General features: G+C 36.1%; 2 protein-coding genes across 7 annotated transcripts in view; one reads left to right on the forward strand and one right to left on the reverse strand.

Moving 5' to 3' along the window:
* Positions 1-3910: 3910 nt before the first annotated feature.
* Positions 3911-7661, reverse strand: cldn33b (claudin 33b). The gene is made up of 2 exons (XM_067458413.1): positions 7602-7661; positions 3911-6211 (listed from the first exon to the last, which is right to left on the reverse strand). The coding sequence occupies exon 2, from the start codon at positions 5956-5958 to the stop codon at positions 5293-5295; it is 666 nt and encodes a 221-aa protein (XP_067314514.1). The 5' UTR covers positions 5959-6211; positions 7602-7661; the 3' UTR covers positions 3911-5292.
* Positions 7662-15427: 7766 nt separating this feature from the next.
* Positions 15428-18369, forward strand: part of wwc3 (WWC family member 3) — a 54422-nt gene continuing 51480 nt past the window's right edge. For 4 of the 6 annotated variants that reach the window (XM_067459754.1, XM_067459755.1, XM_067459757.1 and 1 more), the window contains exon 1: positions 15429-15831. In XM_067459754.1, coding sequence (XP_067315855.1) covers positions 15686-15831 — 146 coding nt within the window. In that variant the 5' untranslated portion in view covers positions 15429-15685. Of the gene's footprint in view, positions 15832-18369 lie in introns of all 6 variants that reach the window. The other 2 variants (XM_067459756.1, XM_067459759.1) reach the window with 1 other exon arrangement.

The raw sequence follows: 18369 nt of genomic DNA on the forward strand, positions 1-18369 counted from the left end.
TAGGTAGTCTCGCACCAGACTACCTTTTTAAACCTACACTTCAAGTACACTACAAGTCAATCACTTGTTCTTTCCTGTAAAGCATGTTCAAAAAAATTTCATTTCATTTTTTTATTTGAAGATTTAAACAATATATATGTTTATCAGTTCTTTGTTGAATTTTATATTTTATTTATGATATTTTTAAAGGAACAGTTTATCATTTACTTACTCTCAAGATTGTATAACACTTTTTTTCATGAAAAATGGGCATGGACCTGAAGCAGACTGTCCCTTTAGTTATTTAATGTCTTGTATTAAAGTTGACTGGTTTTCGGAAATATGATCTGATTACATATTATGAGATAAGATCAAGATAAAGATCAGATTTTACATCTCAATATTACGTACAGCAGTGGCGTGCAGTGGTGTTCTGAAATGACAATGCAAAGTCCTTGGAGTTTTTTCAATGTTTATTATATTTATATATTGTAATATTTATACAATATATACAGTTACACTTAATATTGTCCCATTTTCCAGGTTAAAGGGATAGTTCACCCAAAAAAATCCATATTAAACCCTGCTGCTCGTGGCGACACATTGATGGCCTAAGACACAAGACGATCAGTTTTTGTGAGAATCCAAACTTTATTAATATAAATTTTTTTTACCTCAAATGCCATCTATGTACAACCACCACGAGCACGCCATCACTTCCAGTGAGTCAGGTGAAATGTTCTCGATACATTTTGGTGTGTGCAGTTTTTGTGTATTGTGGGTGTGTACTGCATGGTGTTATGAGATTGTGGGTGTGCATGTGATCACACTGCTGGGTGTGTTGCGCGATCAGCACTGCTGGTGCAGAGTGTTTGTTTTTTTCACCTGTGAGAAACCATTGGCATTTTCAGACTTTCATCTTGTTCTTTTTTTCTTCACTGACCTTGAGCTAGAGCTTGTCTCTCATCTACACGGTCATCTCACCCTCTTCTGATCTGCCCTTTTACATAGCTAAACAACTAAGTAAAGGGTATAAACTCAGATGACTAACACCAATAATTAAGGACTAGATGGTATAATTTTTTTTCACTAAGACATTCATTATAAGTCTGTATACTAAACCTGCTTCAAATATATATATATATATATATATATATATATATATATATATATATATATATATATATATATATATATATATATATATATATATATATATATATATATATATATATATATATATATATATTATAATCCAGTATATGCTTGCACAAAAAAGAAGGTTATCTGAGCTTGTGCTCTAAGTTAAGATATTTATATATTTTGACATCAATATGTTCACTGTCCGGTGCAGGTGATAGTCTTCTGTTTATAATACCACAAGGGTCTTTGTTTGAAATTGGTACTTTTTCCAATTTGATAGGGTGATTTTTATGCACTTTTTGACGTATATTTAAAAAAAAAAAGTTTCAAGCCTAGAATGACAATACAATCTGTTTAGAAAGATTGATTGATTCATTTGTTGATTGATTGATTGATTGATTGATTGATTGATTGATTGATTGATTGATTGATTGGTTGATTGATTGGTTGATTGAATGAGTGGTTGGTTGATTGATTGGTTGATTGACTGAGTGGTTGGTTGATTGATTGGTTGATTGACGAGTGGTTGGTTGATTGATTGATTGATTGACTGAGTGGTTGGTTGATTGATTGGTTGATTGACTGAGTGGTTGGTTGATTGACTGAGTGGTTGGTTGATTGATTGGTTGATTGACTGAGTGGTTGGTTGATTGATTGGTTGATTGACTGAGTGGTTGGTTGATTGATTGGTTGATTGACTGAGTGGTTGGTTGATTGATTGGTTGATTGACTGAGTAGTTGGTTGATTGATTGATTGATTGTTTGTTTTTTTTGATTGATTTGTTGATTGTTTGTTTGTTTGTTTGATTGATTGATTGATTGATTGATTTGTTGTTTGTTGTTTGTTTGTTTGATTGGTTGACTGAGTGTTTGATTGATTGATTGATTGATTGATTGATTGATTGATTGATTGATTGATTGATTGATTGATTGATTGGTTGAGTGTTTGATTGATTGATTTGGTTGATTGATTGATTAATTGATTGATTGGTTGAGTGATTGATTGATTGTTTGTTTGATTTGTTGTTTGTTTGTTTGATTGATTGATTGATTGATTTGTTGATTGTTTGTTTGTTTGTTTGTTTGTTTGATTTGTTGTTTGTTTGTTTGATTGATTGATTGATTGATTGATTGATTGATTGATTGATTGATTGATTGATTGATTGATTGATTGATTGATTGGTTGATTGATTGATTGATTGATTGATTGATTGATTGATTGATTGATCTTAACTAAAATGTGTTGACAAATATGTTAAATGGGTTGACAACTTCACAAAAAAGACATCAGACAGATTTGCTGCTTTGCATCTATTTGTCTGTGTGTGTGTCTGTCTTGTTTCTACATTACAATTTAGAGTGATTTGTTATCTTTTGTTACATAACATAACAAAATATTAAATAAGCAAAACATAAAAATACAATAAAATATTTATTTATTTGTGATGTGGTTACTTTTCACTGAAAGAATCGGACATTGTTAAGATGGCATTTCCTACAAGCACATTTGTTTTAGTTTTGCTTATTGTTTTCTAAAAAAAAAGATTTCAAAAAGATGAAATCGCATAATATACTGCGCTTGTGAATGGTGTTTATCCCGCAGTATAAAATGTTTAGGGTTTAGTTTAATGTGTTCTTTTATCAGCTTCTTTCACTCCCGATTGTTAGCAGTGAGCTGCATTATAGGACATTGTTTCTAATGAGTCGAAGACGCACCATTTCCCCTTTCTGAGATCCCAGGGTAGGTCCCCTCCCAACCAGAAGCTGGAAATGAGCGCTAACAGCTGAACATCTAAATGTAAACATACCGCCCGTTTTCATTTCCATTATCAATATCTATCGCAGGAAGTTCAGGGCACAATCTATGTGGCGCCATCAAGTCTGAGAATTTTTTGTTTATATACTATTTTTTTCTATTTCTAAAGAAATGTAAAGACTAAGTCACATTTGTATTGAAATATTTTTTCCTGTGTTTGTGCTTGGATTTATCTACGTTTTCACATCTAAATGAATGTTTTCTCAAATCACTTACACCTTGTAATATGAAGTACATTAGACAGGAACATTTCCATTTGAAGATGGGATTATTTGGTTGAAGCTCTCTCCAGGGTGGAGCCGATCCCGTTGCGGTATTCTAGTGGAAAGGCACTCCCTGTCTCCTCCTAACCTGGTCAAATCAAAGTAATGATGGAGAGGAGGAGGTGGCACTGTTTGGCATTCCTCAGAGGACATACTGCTCGTTAGAGCCTTCATTAAACACAGCTTAGTCTCCATTCTGATAGAGAGACCATCAGAGACAATTACATTCAAGCAGGCATTCACTGCCATTAGCTCACCTGACTGAACACACTAGAATACTAAATTCCATTTATTCTTTTTGTACTCTTGCTTAGAAACCATTTAATGCTCGACACCAATAAATTTACTTTTTTTTTTTTTTTTACTAAAACTGTGATCTAGCAAAGACCATGGGGCAATTCTCATAGTTTAAAAAAAAATTTTTTTATTCATAAACCAGATTGAGGGAGCATGAAGAATCATTTTCACACATGAATTGGTAGACTTTACAGAGTGCTTGACTCTTGCATTGTGAATACCAGATCTTGACCAAAAATGTATGCACCTCTTAAAGGATTAGTTCACTTCAGAATGAAGATTTTCCTGATTTTTTACTCAACCCCATGCCACCCCAGATGTTCTTGTCTTTTTTTTTTCTTCAGTGGAAAATACATTAAGTTTTAAGAGGAACACATTTCAGGATTTTTCTTTACACAATGTATTTAAATGGCTACCAAAATGTCCAAATCAATGCAGTTTTAAAGTCCTTTGAAGGGCTTCAGATGCTTTGCATGATCCCAGCTGAGGAATATGGTTTTATCAAGCCTAACCATCTGTCATTTTCAACAACAAAAAATATAAAAATGAATATAACTACTTTTTAACCTAAATGGCTCATCTTGCGCTGCTGTGACGCACCACGGATTCCGCAATCACGTCGGAAAGGTCGCGCTAGACGTAGGCCGAAGTACTGCCCCCGTGTTTACAAAGCGCACATGCAAAGAATATTACAAACAGCCTTTAGCAACAAAAAAAAGGTAAAACACCAATGTCGGATGATTTTGAAATTGGAGATTTTTTTGTAAAGGGCATTTGTAGTCTTCACACATTGGGTTGGGGCGGTACTTGTGCCTACGTCTAGCGTGACCTTTCTGACGTGATTGCACAATCACTAGCACCTCGCAGCGCAAGATGAGCAATTTAGGTTAAAAAAATATATAAATGTTGAAAATGCCTAATGGTTTTTTATCTAGATAAGACCATTTTCATCGGCTGGGATCGTGCAGAGCCTCTGAAGACCTTTGAAGCGATTTGAAACTGCATTGATTTTGGTTGCCATTGAAGTGAAGAAAACTCCTGGAATGTTTTCCTCAAAAACCTAATTTATTTTCGACTGAAGTTAGAAAGATATGAACATCTTGGATGAGATGGGGGTGAGTAAATGATCAGGAAATCTTCATTTTAAAGTAAACCAATCCTTTAATGGAAACATAAACATACAACGAGAAACTACATCTCAAGTAAAAATACATTTCAAAGTAGCATTTGATCTTCAAACAATGAAACTACTGAACAACATACCTTTGCAAGTGATATTAAGTACCACATGTACAGTGTACAAATTCATGCAGAAATAGGAAGACCAAAGTGTTATTGGATTCGTTATGCTTTCCTGTACTAGATGCATAGTATTTGAACTAAACAAATAGATTGAGGACATACTTTTAAAATCATCTAAGACACTATTTGAATACATTTCCACAAAATGGGAAGAAAAATGCTATTTTTGACTTTTTTTATTATTATTGCTTATTTCAATCACTATCTCTATTAAATTAACTGAAAACATTGGCAACATTTTAATATTAATACTCTACTGATAAGACATAATTGAACAGTATACTCAGATACTGAAGGTCAAATGCCTCACAATATTGCTTTACCTGTTTCATTGGCTTGATTGATGTATTCATTGAACTTAAGTATAAACATTTTCATGGTGGGTGGGTGGGGGGGGGGGGTCTGATTAAAAAATCAACAAAAAATCCTGTATAAAAAGTTTGTTCCTGCACCATCGACATTAACAGTCATTTCAGGAAGGTGAAGTTCACCTCAAACATACTCAGTCCGTTTCCTTGGACTATCGACAGTTCTGATCTCCTGTCTTTGATGAAGATACACCAGATTTGCTTCGCTATATCTTGAGTCAGTGCAAGAAGTAAACAACAGAATGCCTGCCACAATGTCAAAAAATCCAGCAGCCCAGCCGATGAACAGCGCGTCCCCAAACTCTGAACGTCCTAACGTTTGAGGTGCGGTCTCATCGAAGAACTTCATAACAGCATCATGAGCGATGTAGGAAATGGGAGTGAGCACCAACAATCCAGCGATGCATAAAAACACAGCAGCCGCAATCTTCAAACCTCGCTTGATCCGTCGTCCTTCCTCATTCTTACAGCAATTGATTTGACTCATGGCAGGGATGGATAGGAGAAGTCCGAGAAGACACGTGGCATCTGACAGGCACATCAGAACACGGGCCAGCATCCACCTCTGATCAAGACCTAGGATGGTGTCATATGGGTGGCATTCCGTGCCAACCACCTCATTGAACACGCAGGACTCCCAAAGCCCTTGTTCGTAGCTCACCAAGGACAATAGTTCACTAGAAAGTGACAGCCACTGGGGCATAATGGTGGCCGCCAGGGAACAAAACCAGCCCCCCAACCCGATCAGCATCCCCAGAATTTCCAGAACCACAGTGCAAGGGTTTGCCATGGTTACCTCTGATTACCGTGTCCCTCTCGGGGTCCGACGGCCTTCGGTTTTGGCTGGCTGGCTTGATGAGAGAAATGAGAGAAGAATGGAGAGTATGAGAAGAACAAAAATAGCAACTTGGATCCTGATGTTGTATAGTTCTTCACAGTCCGTCAGTCTTCAGGAAGAGGCACTCATTTGAGCACAGGAGGTAGAGGAGGTGTACACATGGGGAGAGAGGGCACTCAAACTTTAGGCCCTGCCCTCTTGGATCCTTTTTAGAGAGAGAGAGAGAGAGAGAGAGAGAGAGAGAGAGAGAGAGAGAGAGAGAGAGAGAGAGAGAGAGAGAGAGAGAGAGAGAGAGAGAGAGAGAGAGAGAGAGAGCGCAAAAGAGAGGGAGAGATCTTTTTATTCAGACCCCAACCTGGCAGTGGAAGACCAAAGGCCACACGGGATGCCATTAAACTGTAGACAGGATGCCATTAAAGTCCTGATTGTTGTCATTTTCGAGGGACAAACTGTTTTGATTTTACTACCTCATTAGTTTTTGTTTATATATTTTCATTGGATTTCCCTGCTATCAGCAACAGCCCTTGGGGTTGACATGGGGGAAAGTTTTCACTGTTTATAGAGTTTTTAAGAAACAAATGGGTGAGAGATAAGCTCCGCTAAATGCCTCACCATCCATTCTTTGACTCATAGCAAATACGCACCTAACAAAGGATCTTTGATGCATACCGAATATAACTCCTGCATGATTTTATTTTTTAATTGGAGAAATAAAAAAAGTGTATTTATGCACTTGGGTCTGAAAGAATAAAAATTCAAATATTTTTAGTTACACTTTGAATATTCACTTGACTATAAGTAACTGCACCTACATGTCTACCAACTCTCCTTAGAATAGTAGACTGTTACGGGTAGGGTTAGGGCTAGTAGAAAGTACTTGCAAAGTTACTTATGGGGGACCATCACAATAAAGTGTTAGCAGACATTAAGCAGAAATTCTACTAATACTCTACTGAGAGTTAGTTGACATATAGGTGAAACATTACTTATAGTCAACAAAATGTCTAAAGAAAACCATCAAAATAAAGTGTTACCATATTTTTTCATTACAAATGATATTTCATGCAGAACAATTGGAGTGAGAAGTTGAATTAAAAATGATCATGCATTTCAAAATATCTGTATGTGGTTTGTCCCCCTTTGCATTAATGAGCAGAAGCTGATATATGTTCCATAAGTTTGTACAAATCCTGATTCAGTTTATCCATGATTGGAAAATGAGAGCATCCTGTGATTCAGGCTGACCATTTGTACAAATCAGTCAAATTGACCTGTTTGATGCACTATGGGCAGAATCTCTCCTTTTGCAAAATTCATTTTCATTTTTGGGTGCAAAGTAGTGCAATAAAATATTGTTTTGAGTTCCACAGGCTTTCCAATATCACATGCTACATCTGTTTGTGTTAAATATTAAGCTATTAACATAGCCTTCATGGTTTGAAGAATGATTATCATCTTCATCCGTGGTTACTAATAAAATAAATAGCATCTTCTTAAGTGCAGTTAAGGTTTGTGCAATAAAGCGTTGTCATGATACTCATCAAAGTACTTTCTTACTGTGCATAAAAAATATCCAAGGAAAACAAGAGTGTTACCTGAAGTGTGAAGCTGTCTCATTTGATCTGGCTTCTGCAGAATGTGAAATTGTGTTGAGATTGCACTTACAGAATGCCACGTATGGCAGTGGGAGGCTGAAGAACAAATCTGTGACGCAACACAGTGGCTCTCCACAAACACATAATTGGCTCTCAACAAACACATAATTAACACACACATTTCAGACTTTGTCTGAAAAAGATTTTGATTGCAGTTTGTTAAAGGGGTGGTTGCATGCAATTTCACTTTTTTAAACTTTAATTAGTGTGTAATGCTGCTTGATCATAAACAATATCTGCAAAGTTACAGCGCTGAAAGTTCAATGCAAACTGAGATATTGTCTTTTAAAGTTATGGCAGTTTATTGCCTACAAAAACGTCCGGTTTGGACTACAACGAGCTTCTTCCTGGGTTGGTGACATCATAAACCCTTACTATTAACATAAACACTGCCCCAGATGTGACTTCTGCCCGTAATGGTAAGGGGCGTGGCGTGTCCGGACAACCTGTGCTTGGCACTCCAGCCAATAAAAATCTATTCTAACCAATCTAAGACCATTGTGTTTTTCGGAGGGATGGAAGCAAACGAGCCATTCAAAGGACAGTGGAGACAGCGGTGTGAAATAAAGGTCAAATATAAGAAAAATATGGCGTTTAAAAAAAAAAAGTATTAAGACGTTATACTGTGCCCTATAAACACAACCAAGCCTACACACGAAACCAGCCCTTTAAATACTTTCACTGTTCATTGTTTAAAATTCTTGGTAACACTTTATTTCACAGTGTCCTTGTTACATATATTACATGTATTTAGTAATAGCAGTAAATTATGCATCATTTATGCCACTAGCCCTCGACCAAACCCTATTCCTATAATACATACATGTAGTCAATTAATATTTTTCAGTACTCAAAGGGTTACTTCAGCAATTAGCATTAGAGTTTAAATTCTCTGCCCGAGCCCGAACCTGACCCGAACCGACCCACAGGCCGGGTCGGGACGAGCTTTCCCGGCACTATCCTCAGGCTGGGTAGGGCCGGGCCCTTGAACAAGCATTTGTTTTTTTAATCATTAGCCTACTTTACTAGTCTAATTGGGTGGGCAGAAAGCTATGCTATAATCAGAAATTATTAGCAAAGTAAGAACTAATACAACTACTAAGAAACAAATGTGTAAGCTACAAGTTGCACAAGTCAGGATTAGTGTAAAAATGTGCATTAAGATCGTGCAGTGATTGAGCGCGGCATTCTAAACAGAAACGCTCTGTGTCAAGAGCTGCTCGCGTCAACTCTGCACTTTGCTTAATTAAATATCTTTGAATCGTTTCGTTTAAAAGTGGACATTTCTAGCTTTCTATACGCATATTTCTCATTTCTGTGAGGCAAGTATAGCCTGCTGAGTTTCGGTTTATTTATTAGACGCGCGCTCCAGTGCATGAGCAATGAAAGCGATCACTCCCAAGACTTCATGTCACAATTATAGTCTGCTATTTGCTTTTTATTTATTAAATCCAGGCAATTGGCCTAAGAAACCTTTTTTAAAATTAAGATACAATTTAAACAAAACGAAAGAAATGCTTTCTACAAAACAAAACTTAATATTTAACTAAATATAACCACCAAAATCATTTCTGACCCACTCACAGCTTTTCACTCATCATAATCAGATGAAATGTAAAAATAATATTATAATATTTAAACATAAATATAAAGGAAAAAACACATTGGCTACAACAAAGTAAGCTATGTATCTTACAAAGTAAGATAAATGTCTGAGCTGGATTTGAGCAAACATCAGTTTACCGGCGAGCGGTTCATGAGCGCGCGCCTGCGGATTATTGAGCGGAGTCAAGTCAACTATATTTATATCGCGCTTTTACAATGACGATTGTCTCAAAGCAGCTTCAAAGTGTTAAACATGAAAATATTGGGTAACACTTTACTTGAAGGGGTGTGCATAAGACTGACATGACACCTTCATAATCATGACATGACACGTGTCATGAATATGAAGGAGTTTTTATGCATGTTTATGACAACTGTCATTAAGTGTCATTCGCTTAATTATGTCATTTTTAATGCAATGATGACATTTCAGAGTTGTCTTTGTTATGACAACTTGACATAAACCAATACATCATAACCTGTCAGTGTCTTTGTCATGACAACTTGACATTACCAAGACAACATAACCTGTCATAAACATGACATAACAGATTATCAAATTTAAGAAACTTACTTAGCTTATAGGGTTAACCTTAAACTGTCATGTGGTTGGTTTTGATGTTGACTGAGGCCATTATAATGTCATAATTTTTTTTCAGTGGCACAAGTTTAATTTGTCATTAAAATGTAATTAGGTGTTAATACGCTGTCAAATTATTTTTTAATAACAGCATCATTAATATTTTTCAGTTCATAATGTTTTATTTTATTTTTTAAGTTTCCTCCACCAGCTTCAACAGAAGGTTAGATAATAGACCATTTCAAATGTCTTAAAAATATGAAAAGGACTTCGAGAAACAAAATCAATCATTTAATTTTTAAGACCTGCCCTCTCACAGAACTGGCTCTTAAAAACACAAGGCATGAATTTATACACAGGTGACCAGCACCAATTAACGCAAAAAGGGGAAAACACGGACACAAATAATGGCCATTACACAAAATAAACATATATATAGATCAACATAATACACACACATAAACAAACACAGAAAAATAACACTTTTTCAAATGACTTCACTTTATAAATTATCTTCCGATGTATAAAAAAAAGAGGAATAGTCTTTAGAGCCCCACCCCGGGCTGAATAAGGAATGGTTGCGGCTAGATCCTAGGCCGGAACATTATATATAGGGCCAACGTTTCCGCCCGAGCCCCTTTTGACGGTGCACCAGCAGACTCCGCCATAACACACAGACAAACAAAGAAATGGTAAGAATAAACTCAAACTATTCGTTAAAGAGTGAGCGAAAGTTTAAATAAAGTATATTAAACCCAAAATAACGTTGTTGTGAATTGTTTTTACTTACTGCAAACTAAATTGACATTAAACACCTAAACAAACTAACCTGACTGAGGCTCTGCCAACAACTGTTACAGCGTACACATAACCAGTGGTGCCACCATAGACATCATCATATAGTTGGTGTATATGTCTATGCCACTCTATCATTTTTAGTTATATTAATAGTTTTTAATGACTCTGTACGATTTCCTCTATGATGCCATATTTCAGGTCAAGCTAAATATTCATGACACTGTTATACAATAATTTGACAGAGTATTGACACTTAATGACATGTTAATGACAAATTCAACTTGTACCACTGTAGTTTAGGTCAAGAAATATATTCATGACAATGTTATGAAATAATTTGACACGGTATTGACACTTAATGACATGTTAATGACAAATTTAACTTGTACCACTGTAGTTTAGGTCAAGAAATATATTCATGACAATGTTATAAAATAATTTGACAGAGTATTGACACTTAATGACATGTAAATGACAAATTAAATTTATAAAAAAATCATGACATTATAATAGCCTAATGACAGCCAACGTCAAAACCAACCACATGACAGTTTAATAATAATAATAATAGATTTTATTTATAACGCACTTTTCATTCCAAAGAATCTCAAAGTGCAACAAAGGGAAAAAATAACAATACATGAATAACAAGTAAAAATTACATCTCAACATCATGCCGGACGCTGATGACGCTAGCCTGGTGCAAACTTCAGCCACCATGCAGCTCAAGCCCGAGGGAGACCACCAGTGAGCAGCCGACACCCAGAAGAGAGAGCAGCCGCAGCGAGCAACATCAAATGTTCTTCAAACCAAAACCAACCACAAATTCAAAACAGAAGAGAAGCGGTGAAAAAACGGCAAACAACGTCCTCTCAGTGGCTGCCAGCAATCAACAACAGTTCCAATTGTAGCTAACTGTTAGACTAGTCACAAACATAAGAAAATAAAATAAAATATCTAAATTTAATAGTAAAGTTAACATGATTTGTGGGTGGAGAAGCGGCGAACAGACAACGCCAGCGTCCTCTCCCTCACGTTGCCTAGCAACTAATGTAATGTAAACCCAAAAAGCTAAGTAGTTTCTTAAATTTGATAATTAATCTGCTATGTCATTTCATGTCTGTTTATGACAGGTTATGTTGTCTTGGTAATGTCAAGTTGTCATGACAAAGACACTGACAGGTTATGATGTATTGGTTTATGTCAAGTTGTCATAACAAAGACAACTCTGAAATGTCATCATTGCATTAAAAATGACATAATTAAGCGAATGACACTTAATGACAGTTGTTATAAACATGCATAAAAACTCCTTCATAATCATGACACGTGTCATGTCATGATTATGAAGGTGTCATGTCAGTCTTATGCACACCCCTTCAAGTAAAGTGTTACCAAATATTGCAACAAAATTTGATTCGGCTGTACAGTCGCTGTGGAGAAAACAGCGATGTTATTCATTTAAGTTTATCAATGTTAGTTTTAACATGAGTCTCAGCAGTCCGCTTCGCTGCGCTTTGCTCATTACAGGCTCGTTCTCGTCAAAACGCCCACGGAATGAAAAATGGTCGGTTTTAAATCGGGCTCGGGCTCATGATTACAGTTAATGTGTCGGCCGGGCCGGGCCGGGCCGGGCCGGGCCGGGTTTGGACACAACGTGCACGGCCTCAGGTAGGGTCGGGCTTGATTTTTGAGCCCGATCTAACCTCTAATTAGCATATGGCTTTGTATCAGTAGAAACCCTGAAGAATATTCAAATGATTGTGCTTTCCCCCCTCATATCCCCCTGAGACAAGAGATTTATGCATTTTATTTCTGGAAAAATTCTTCCTATGATGCAAATTGACGATATTTGGATCATAGGAGGAATGTTTGGCCAAAGGTTAAAGACTACAGCCAGCAGAGGGAGCCATTTCCGCATGTTTTGAACCCGTGCATTGGGGATGGGAGATCACACTCAGAGCTCAGCTGGCAGCTACAGGCACTCATTTAAACGGAGCTATGGTGAGCAATGTAAGTCTTTTAACTTCTCAAATTAATTTCTATGAAAGTTAAGCTTACAAAGGCATGAACTGAAACGCGCCAGTCTGAACTTGTGTAGTGAATGTATGCCGTGAGTGTAGTCGCGATTACCTCAGCTCTCATCATGAGAGCTCATCAGCTCATTTATCTCACTCCTGCAGTTAGTGCTCAGTGCTGTGATACTCACGCGGTGACTCACTCATTATATTGAACAGACACGTTTAGTTTTTAATTGTAGTGTCTCTAACTCAGTCACAGTACTCAAGTTGGTGGCTTTGGGAATGGCCTCATAGGACAGCAAAGCATTCTGGGAACTGTAGTCTTTCATCCCCATGAGACAAAATACATTTTCTGTCTTTTCTCAGTCTAGAAGGCACCAAATTCAAAAATAATTTCACATTTCTACTACATGGATGACCCAGTTTAAATACAGATTCATCTTCCCAGCCCTGAAGTACCCCTTTAAATATATAATCACACTGTAACAATGACACCTTAAAATTGTCACTGTGTTGTTGCAGGCAGGAAGACGAAGACAGGCTAATACAACACCAAAGGAGAATTAAATGACGACAGTATAGGCTGCTCATGTGAGCAATGCAGGCAGGCAGCAATACACACTTACTATAACATGATCAGACACAGACTGGGAGAAAGGGGAATACAAACGAGATAATTAACTGGACACAGCTGGAAGGAACTTAACCAATGAGGGTTACCATGGGGACAGACGAATGGCGGGAAAACTGAACAAGGAGACATGTGACGGGGAAATAGGAAGACAACACAAATAGACAAGCAGTGACAAAAATAAAGTGTAACAAAATTCTTTCATCATTTACTCACATTGATGTCATTACAACCCCATATGATTTAAGATCCAACATGACAATCCATGGTCATAATTCATTTATGAAAAAGAGTAGCATCAACATTCTTCTAAACTTATTTTGTGTCATATGTTTGAACCGAAATGAGGGTGCATGCTATTTTTGTATGAGCTATTCCTTTAAATGCCTGTAGAAGTGGAAGAAGGGATGTTAAGTTCATTATAGGCTATATTATAATTATTAGAATAGAGAAATGAGCTCTAAAGCCACTTTTGGAAATAAAATGTGTTTCTCTCTATCTCTCTTTCTGATATTTTGTATATTGTTCCACAAAATATGTATTTGTAATTGCAATGGCATTCAAATTGGACAATAGGCTGAGTAAACAGCAAGTGCAAACACTTTTGTTAAAGTTCATGGAGTAGCTCAATGTGTTCAAATGGAAATAGTGGGATGATAAATGGAAACGGATGAGGAGGAGCAGGAAAACAAAAGTTGGATTTATTTTATCTTACAGGAAATAGTGTGATAAGGAGGGAGCAAGGCGTTTCTAATAAATACACAGAGGTTTGATCGATGATGGCAGCATAGCAGGAGGTTGTTAGATCATTGAAAAGTATGGATTATGATAATCAAATTTAGACTACTTATTTATATGAAAAATATGCACACTGTAAAAAATGTAGTTGGTTTTTGTTGGTTTAACTTAAAAAAGTAAGTAACCTGGTTGCCTTAAAATTTTGAGTTTATTGAAATTAAAATTTTTAGTTGATACTATGAAGGAAATTTGTTTAATAAATAGAAACTCAAAATATTTGTGTATCTGAAACACATAATTTTTTTTTTTTGATAAATCATGAAAATTGCACTATTTGGCATGTTTCACTGCATCATCAGAAATAAAACACACAATTACTCAATATGCTTACAAAATCTTTTAATAATCTTTTAATAAAGGTTGTTGAATCTCAAAAAAATGTTCATTTTATTAAATCAAAATTTTACTTTCAATGAACTCAAATTTTTAAAGCAACCAGGTAACTTTTTTTCTAAATAATTTTTTACAGTGTAGAGGTTTAAAAATGTGTAAGCTAAGTCAGTACAATTTGTCATGTGTCTGAATATTGGCCTCAGAATGAGAAGGGTGAAAAATGAAATGGAAAGGTTATGTGGTCATGTGACAAACCAACTAAAGAGAAGACATAAAATATAAAACATATTTTATTTAATTAATTTTTTGAAGTTAAAGAAGGGCTTTCTAATATTATGTTGATTATAAATTATTATAGATAGATAGTGGAGTAAAAAAGGTGTAAAATATAGGCTGCAACAACAACACACCTACAACTCTTGCTTCATGTAAAAATAGCTAAAGAAACTGTAGAATAAAAGAAACTCATCAGTAGATGGCGCTGTTATACTACAATTGGGAACTAAATCAAGCAACTATGAAGCGTTTGAGTTTATTTAGCTAATAAGGTGTAAATAAACGATATGCTCATTACTGGAAAATTGGCAAACACAGATTGCAACAGTTTACCACGCTATCACGAAATCAAATAGGTTTGAAATTATGAAAAGGCTACTTTTTTCAAACGTATTTTCTCTCTTTGATCACCCTTATACTATACAAATTATTAGAGTAGGCTACTAGTGCTCAAACTTTATCTAAATAAAATTAAAAATAAAATTGGTCCAATGAATCCAACGAGATAAACATTGCTTTGATGAATTACAGGTCTAAAATTCTTAAAAATAACAAATCGCAAAAATTCACACCCATCACATGGGTCGGTAAAAAAAAAAATCTGCATCCACTTCCATCAACAACAATCCCAAAATCATACGAGCGCCACCATTGGCTCACTTTCATATACGTGTGCATTTGGAGGCGGTCCTTATGCAAATACGCCTGCCCGAATATGGACACTGTGGAATGAAAGATGGTAGATAGAGTCAAACATGGAGGACCGACACACAGAGTCATGAGAGCGCCGCAAAACTTTTTGGAAAAGGTGGATGCAGGACTGCCTGTGTCGATTTGACCCACGGTTGTTTCGTCGTCGTGAAGTTTTCAGTTTCCGAGAGTTGATGGGAGTTAAAAATTTGTAATGCAGTAGAAAGTTGTGATATATTTATTGTTGGAGTAAAGGCAGGGGGTCAGACCCCCCTACCGTCCCAGCAGCGCTATGCCTTGGGTGAGCAGCTGTAAGCGGAGAGAGAGCTCGGAGCTGCCGCTGCCCCCGGGCTGGGAGGAAGCCAGGGATTTTGATGGCAGAGTATTTTACATTGACCACAACACTCGACAAACTTCATGGATCGACCCCAGAGACAGGTAAAAGTGACCGTGAGAGGTGCTGCGTGCTTTATTGGCTGAAGTTTGATGATTGTTTGGTTGTAGAGGGCGGGGGCTCAGATTGAAGTGATGATTAAGAAGCGAAGCGAGGGAAGTTGCACAGTTAGGAATGAAACTGTTTTCATTCCACGGTCTAGAGCTGACACAGTGTAACATGGCTGATTGTTTCTTTGTGCTTGTCATGCCAATTTACTGTCATCATGTGCAAATAATATGTTTTCTGAAGTTCATGGGTTGTCTATCAATGACTATCCACCTGGGGGGGAATCCGGGAACATGGCTATGCAATCTTGTATCGTGGTGTTTGTATGAACTCCTGCTGGTTGTATTACTCTTTGATTGGACTTGTATGAAAAAGCATCAGGAAATATATGTTGTCCCAACATTTAATGTTTGATGGTATTAAACTAGCCCCCAGTGTAATACCTGACAGTGCATGCCAGTTATGTGTTGCTTTAACTAACAGCAGAACTCAAATATTATTGCAAATTTAGGATTAACAGATATGCATAGAACTACCAATAATGGTATATCCATGATATATATTTCTATAATGTATAGTGTATAGCATGATACATTTATTTGCTGTTGAAATATAAGAATTATATTATTGTAAAATGCATATAGTATATTAACTGTATATAAGTTTATAAAATGATCATTAATTATAACCAGCTAAGTGATGACATTTTAATAAGCATCCTAAAATCTCCCCTTGTCACAAAATAATAAATAAATAAACATTATAAAATACTATTTACAATAAATGGATTAGAATAAAAAAATAATCAGTGTTAATGACAAAGTATGTGATATTGACTTAAGTTGCCTTAAGTGTGATTATTATAGATTTGATTATACTTAGATCCCCCATTATCAGTGTTGACAATTTAGCTATTGTTGATTGTCAGTCAAGTATAAAAGATACACATCGGCATTTGCCCCTTGTTAAATATATCTAGATAGCTTATAACATGGAACTATAAGGCCAGGAAAGAATGCTCTCTCTTTTGTATTTTTCATTTTTAATCTTTGAAAAATCTCTTTCAGTGTTCTCGTTGCAGTATCTTTGAACATTTCTGAATTTAGAATATCAGTAGAAAACAGTTTACACCTTTACTTCAGTATTCCCAAGAAGTCATAGAAATGCAAATCCGATACTATGGAAGTCAATGGGGCTCATCAACTCTTTGGTTACTGACAGTCTTCTACATTTTAGGCTAAACTATCCCTTTTAATGAAGTACAGTCATTTATTGGAAATTTTAAAGACAAACACGGCCATAGAGCATCAGAGTAGAATAGAATTCACAATGTATGAAAACTGATTAATTAATTTTTGAAGGTAAAACCCTATTTGTCCTTCATTTTACTCTGCTTGCATTTATTGACTTTTACTGTAGTTCTTTACCATTTTTTTTTTAGTTTGTCTGAGGTACTGCCTCAGAGTACAAATCATATACTGTATTTTATTACCATTTTAATTTAATTATTAAAAACATATATTTTTATTTAAAACATTTTTTAAATGGTCTCACAATGTAAACAGTGTGCAAATGAAGGAGAGAATTGAACTGTAGTTCCAAGAGTTCCATGTGCAAATATGTATGGAATGCTAGTTGGGCCGCTGGGAAAGCAGTGTGGATGTGCTTTGTGAGGTCTGTATTTTCACCAGCAGAGAAGCCAGCCTTTCAGCCCGACTCATTTAAACACAAGTTCACTAGAAGCCTTGTGTAAATTAAATGGAGGGGATTTGCTGCCTTGAGGATAGTTAACATGGTTTCATCTTAATTTGTTGGGTCACTCATTTCAAAACAATGAGCAAGCAGACCACCACCTCAAAGGCAGCTCTGTCATTGTATGACTCTCATTGGATGAACATTGAGCTAAAAACAGATCATTTGGATTACATTTTCACCTCTTATATTTATGTTATTTAATAATAATAATAAATATGTTTTGCTGTAAATAAGTTAACATTTCAAGCACATTGAACACATTAGCCTTTAAAATGAGTGACTCTACTTTTGTTATTGTCATTAACATCACACCGCCATGGAAACTGCAACATCCCACACAAATTGAAAGTATTTCACTCTTTTGCTTTCATTGTGTTGTGTTGTGTATATTTCATTTTCATTCAGAAGCTTCTTTAATGTCCTTTTTCCTCTTTTTAAGAGAAGGAATGGATTAGCTTGAAATGAATCAAGATAAGGAAAACCTGATCTGCTTGAAGGCTCCTCTGGACAGTCATGTGACATGCTTTTGTAATATGAAGCTGATTAGAGTCTGAGAAATCTCATATTTTCATGTCAGGAGAGTGGTAAGGAGTTATCCAGCAGATGTTGAGGTTGACATGTGAGGACAACACATTGAACTGGGGCGCTCATGTGGGCGACATGAGTTAAAGTTGGTCTCATGACATTCTCTCCCTTTTCCCCTCTCTCTTCTTCCTAGTGTTTTCTGTCACTGAGTCCGTATGAATGGCAAAATAGCTGAAAATAATACAAGAAGAACA

This window comes from Pseudorasbora parva, chromosome 12, assembly GCF_024679245.1.
Source record: "Pseudorasbora parva isolate DD20220531a chromosome 12, ASM2467924v1, whole genome shotgun sequence".
Classification (NCBI taxonomy): Eukaryota; Metazoa; Chordata; class Actinopteri; order Cypriniformes; family Gobionidae; genus Pseudorasbora; species Pseudorasbora parva.

What these genes read in the sequence shown, in the direction of transcription:
- cldn33b (XM_067458413.1), bottom strand. Translation starts at nt 5,958, where the DNA reads ATGGCAAACCCTTGCACTGTGGTTCTGGAAATTCTGGGGATGCTGATC.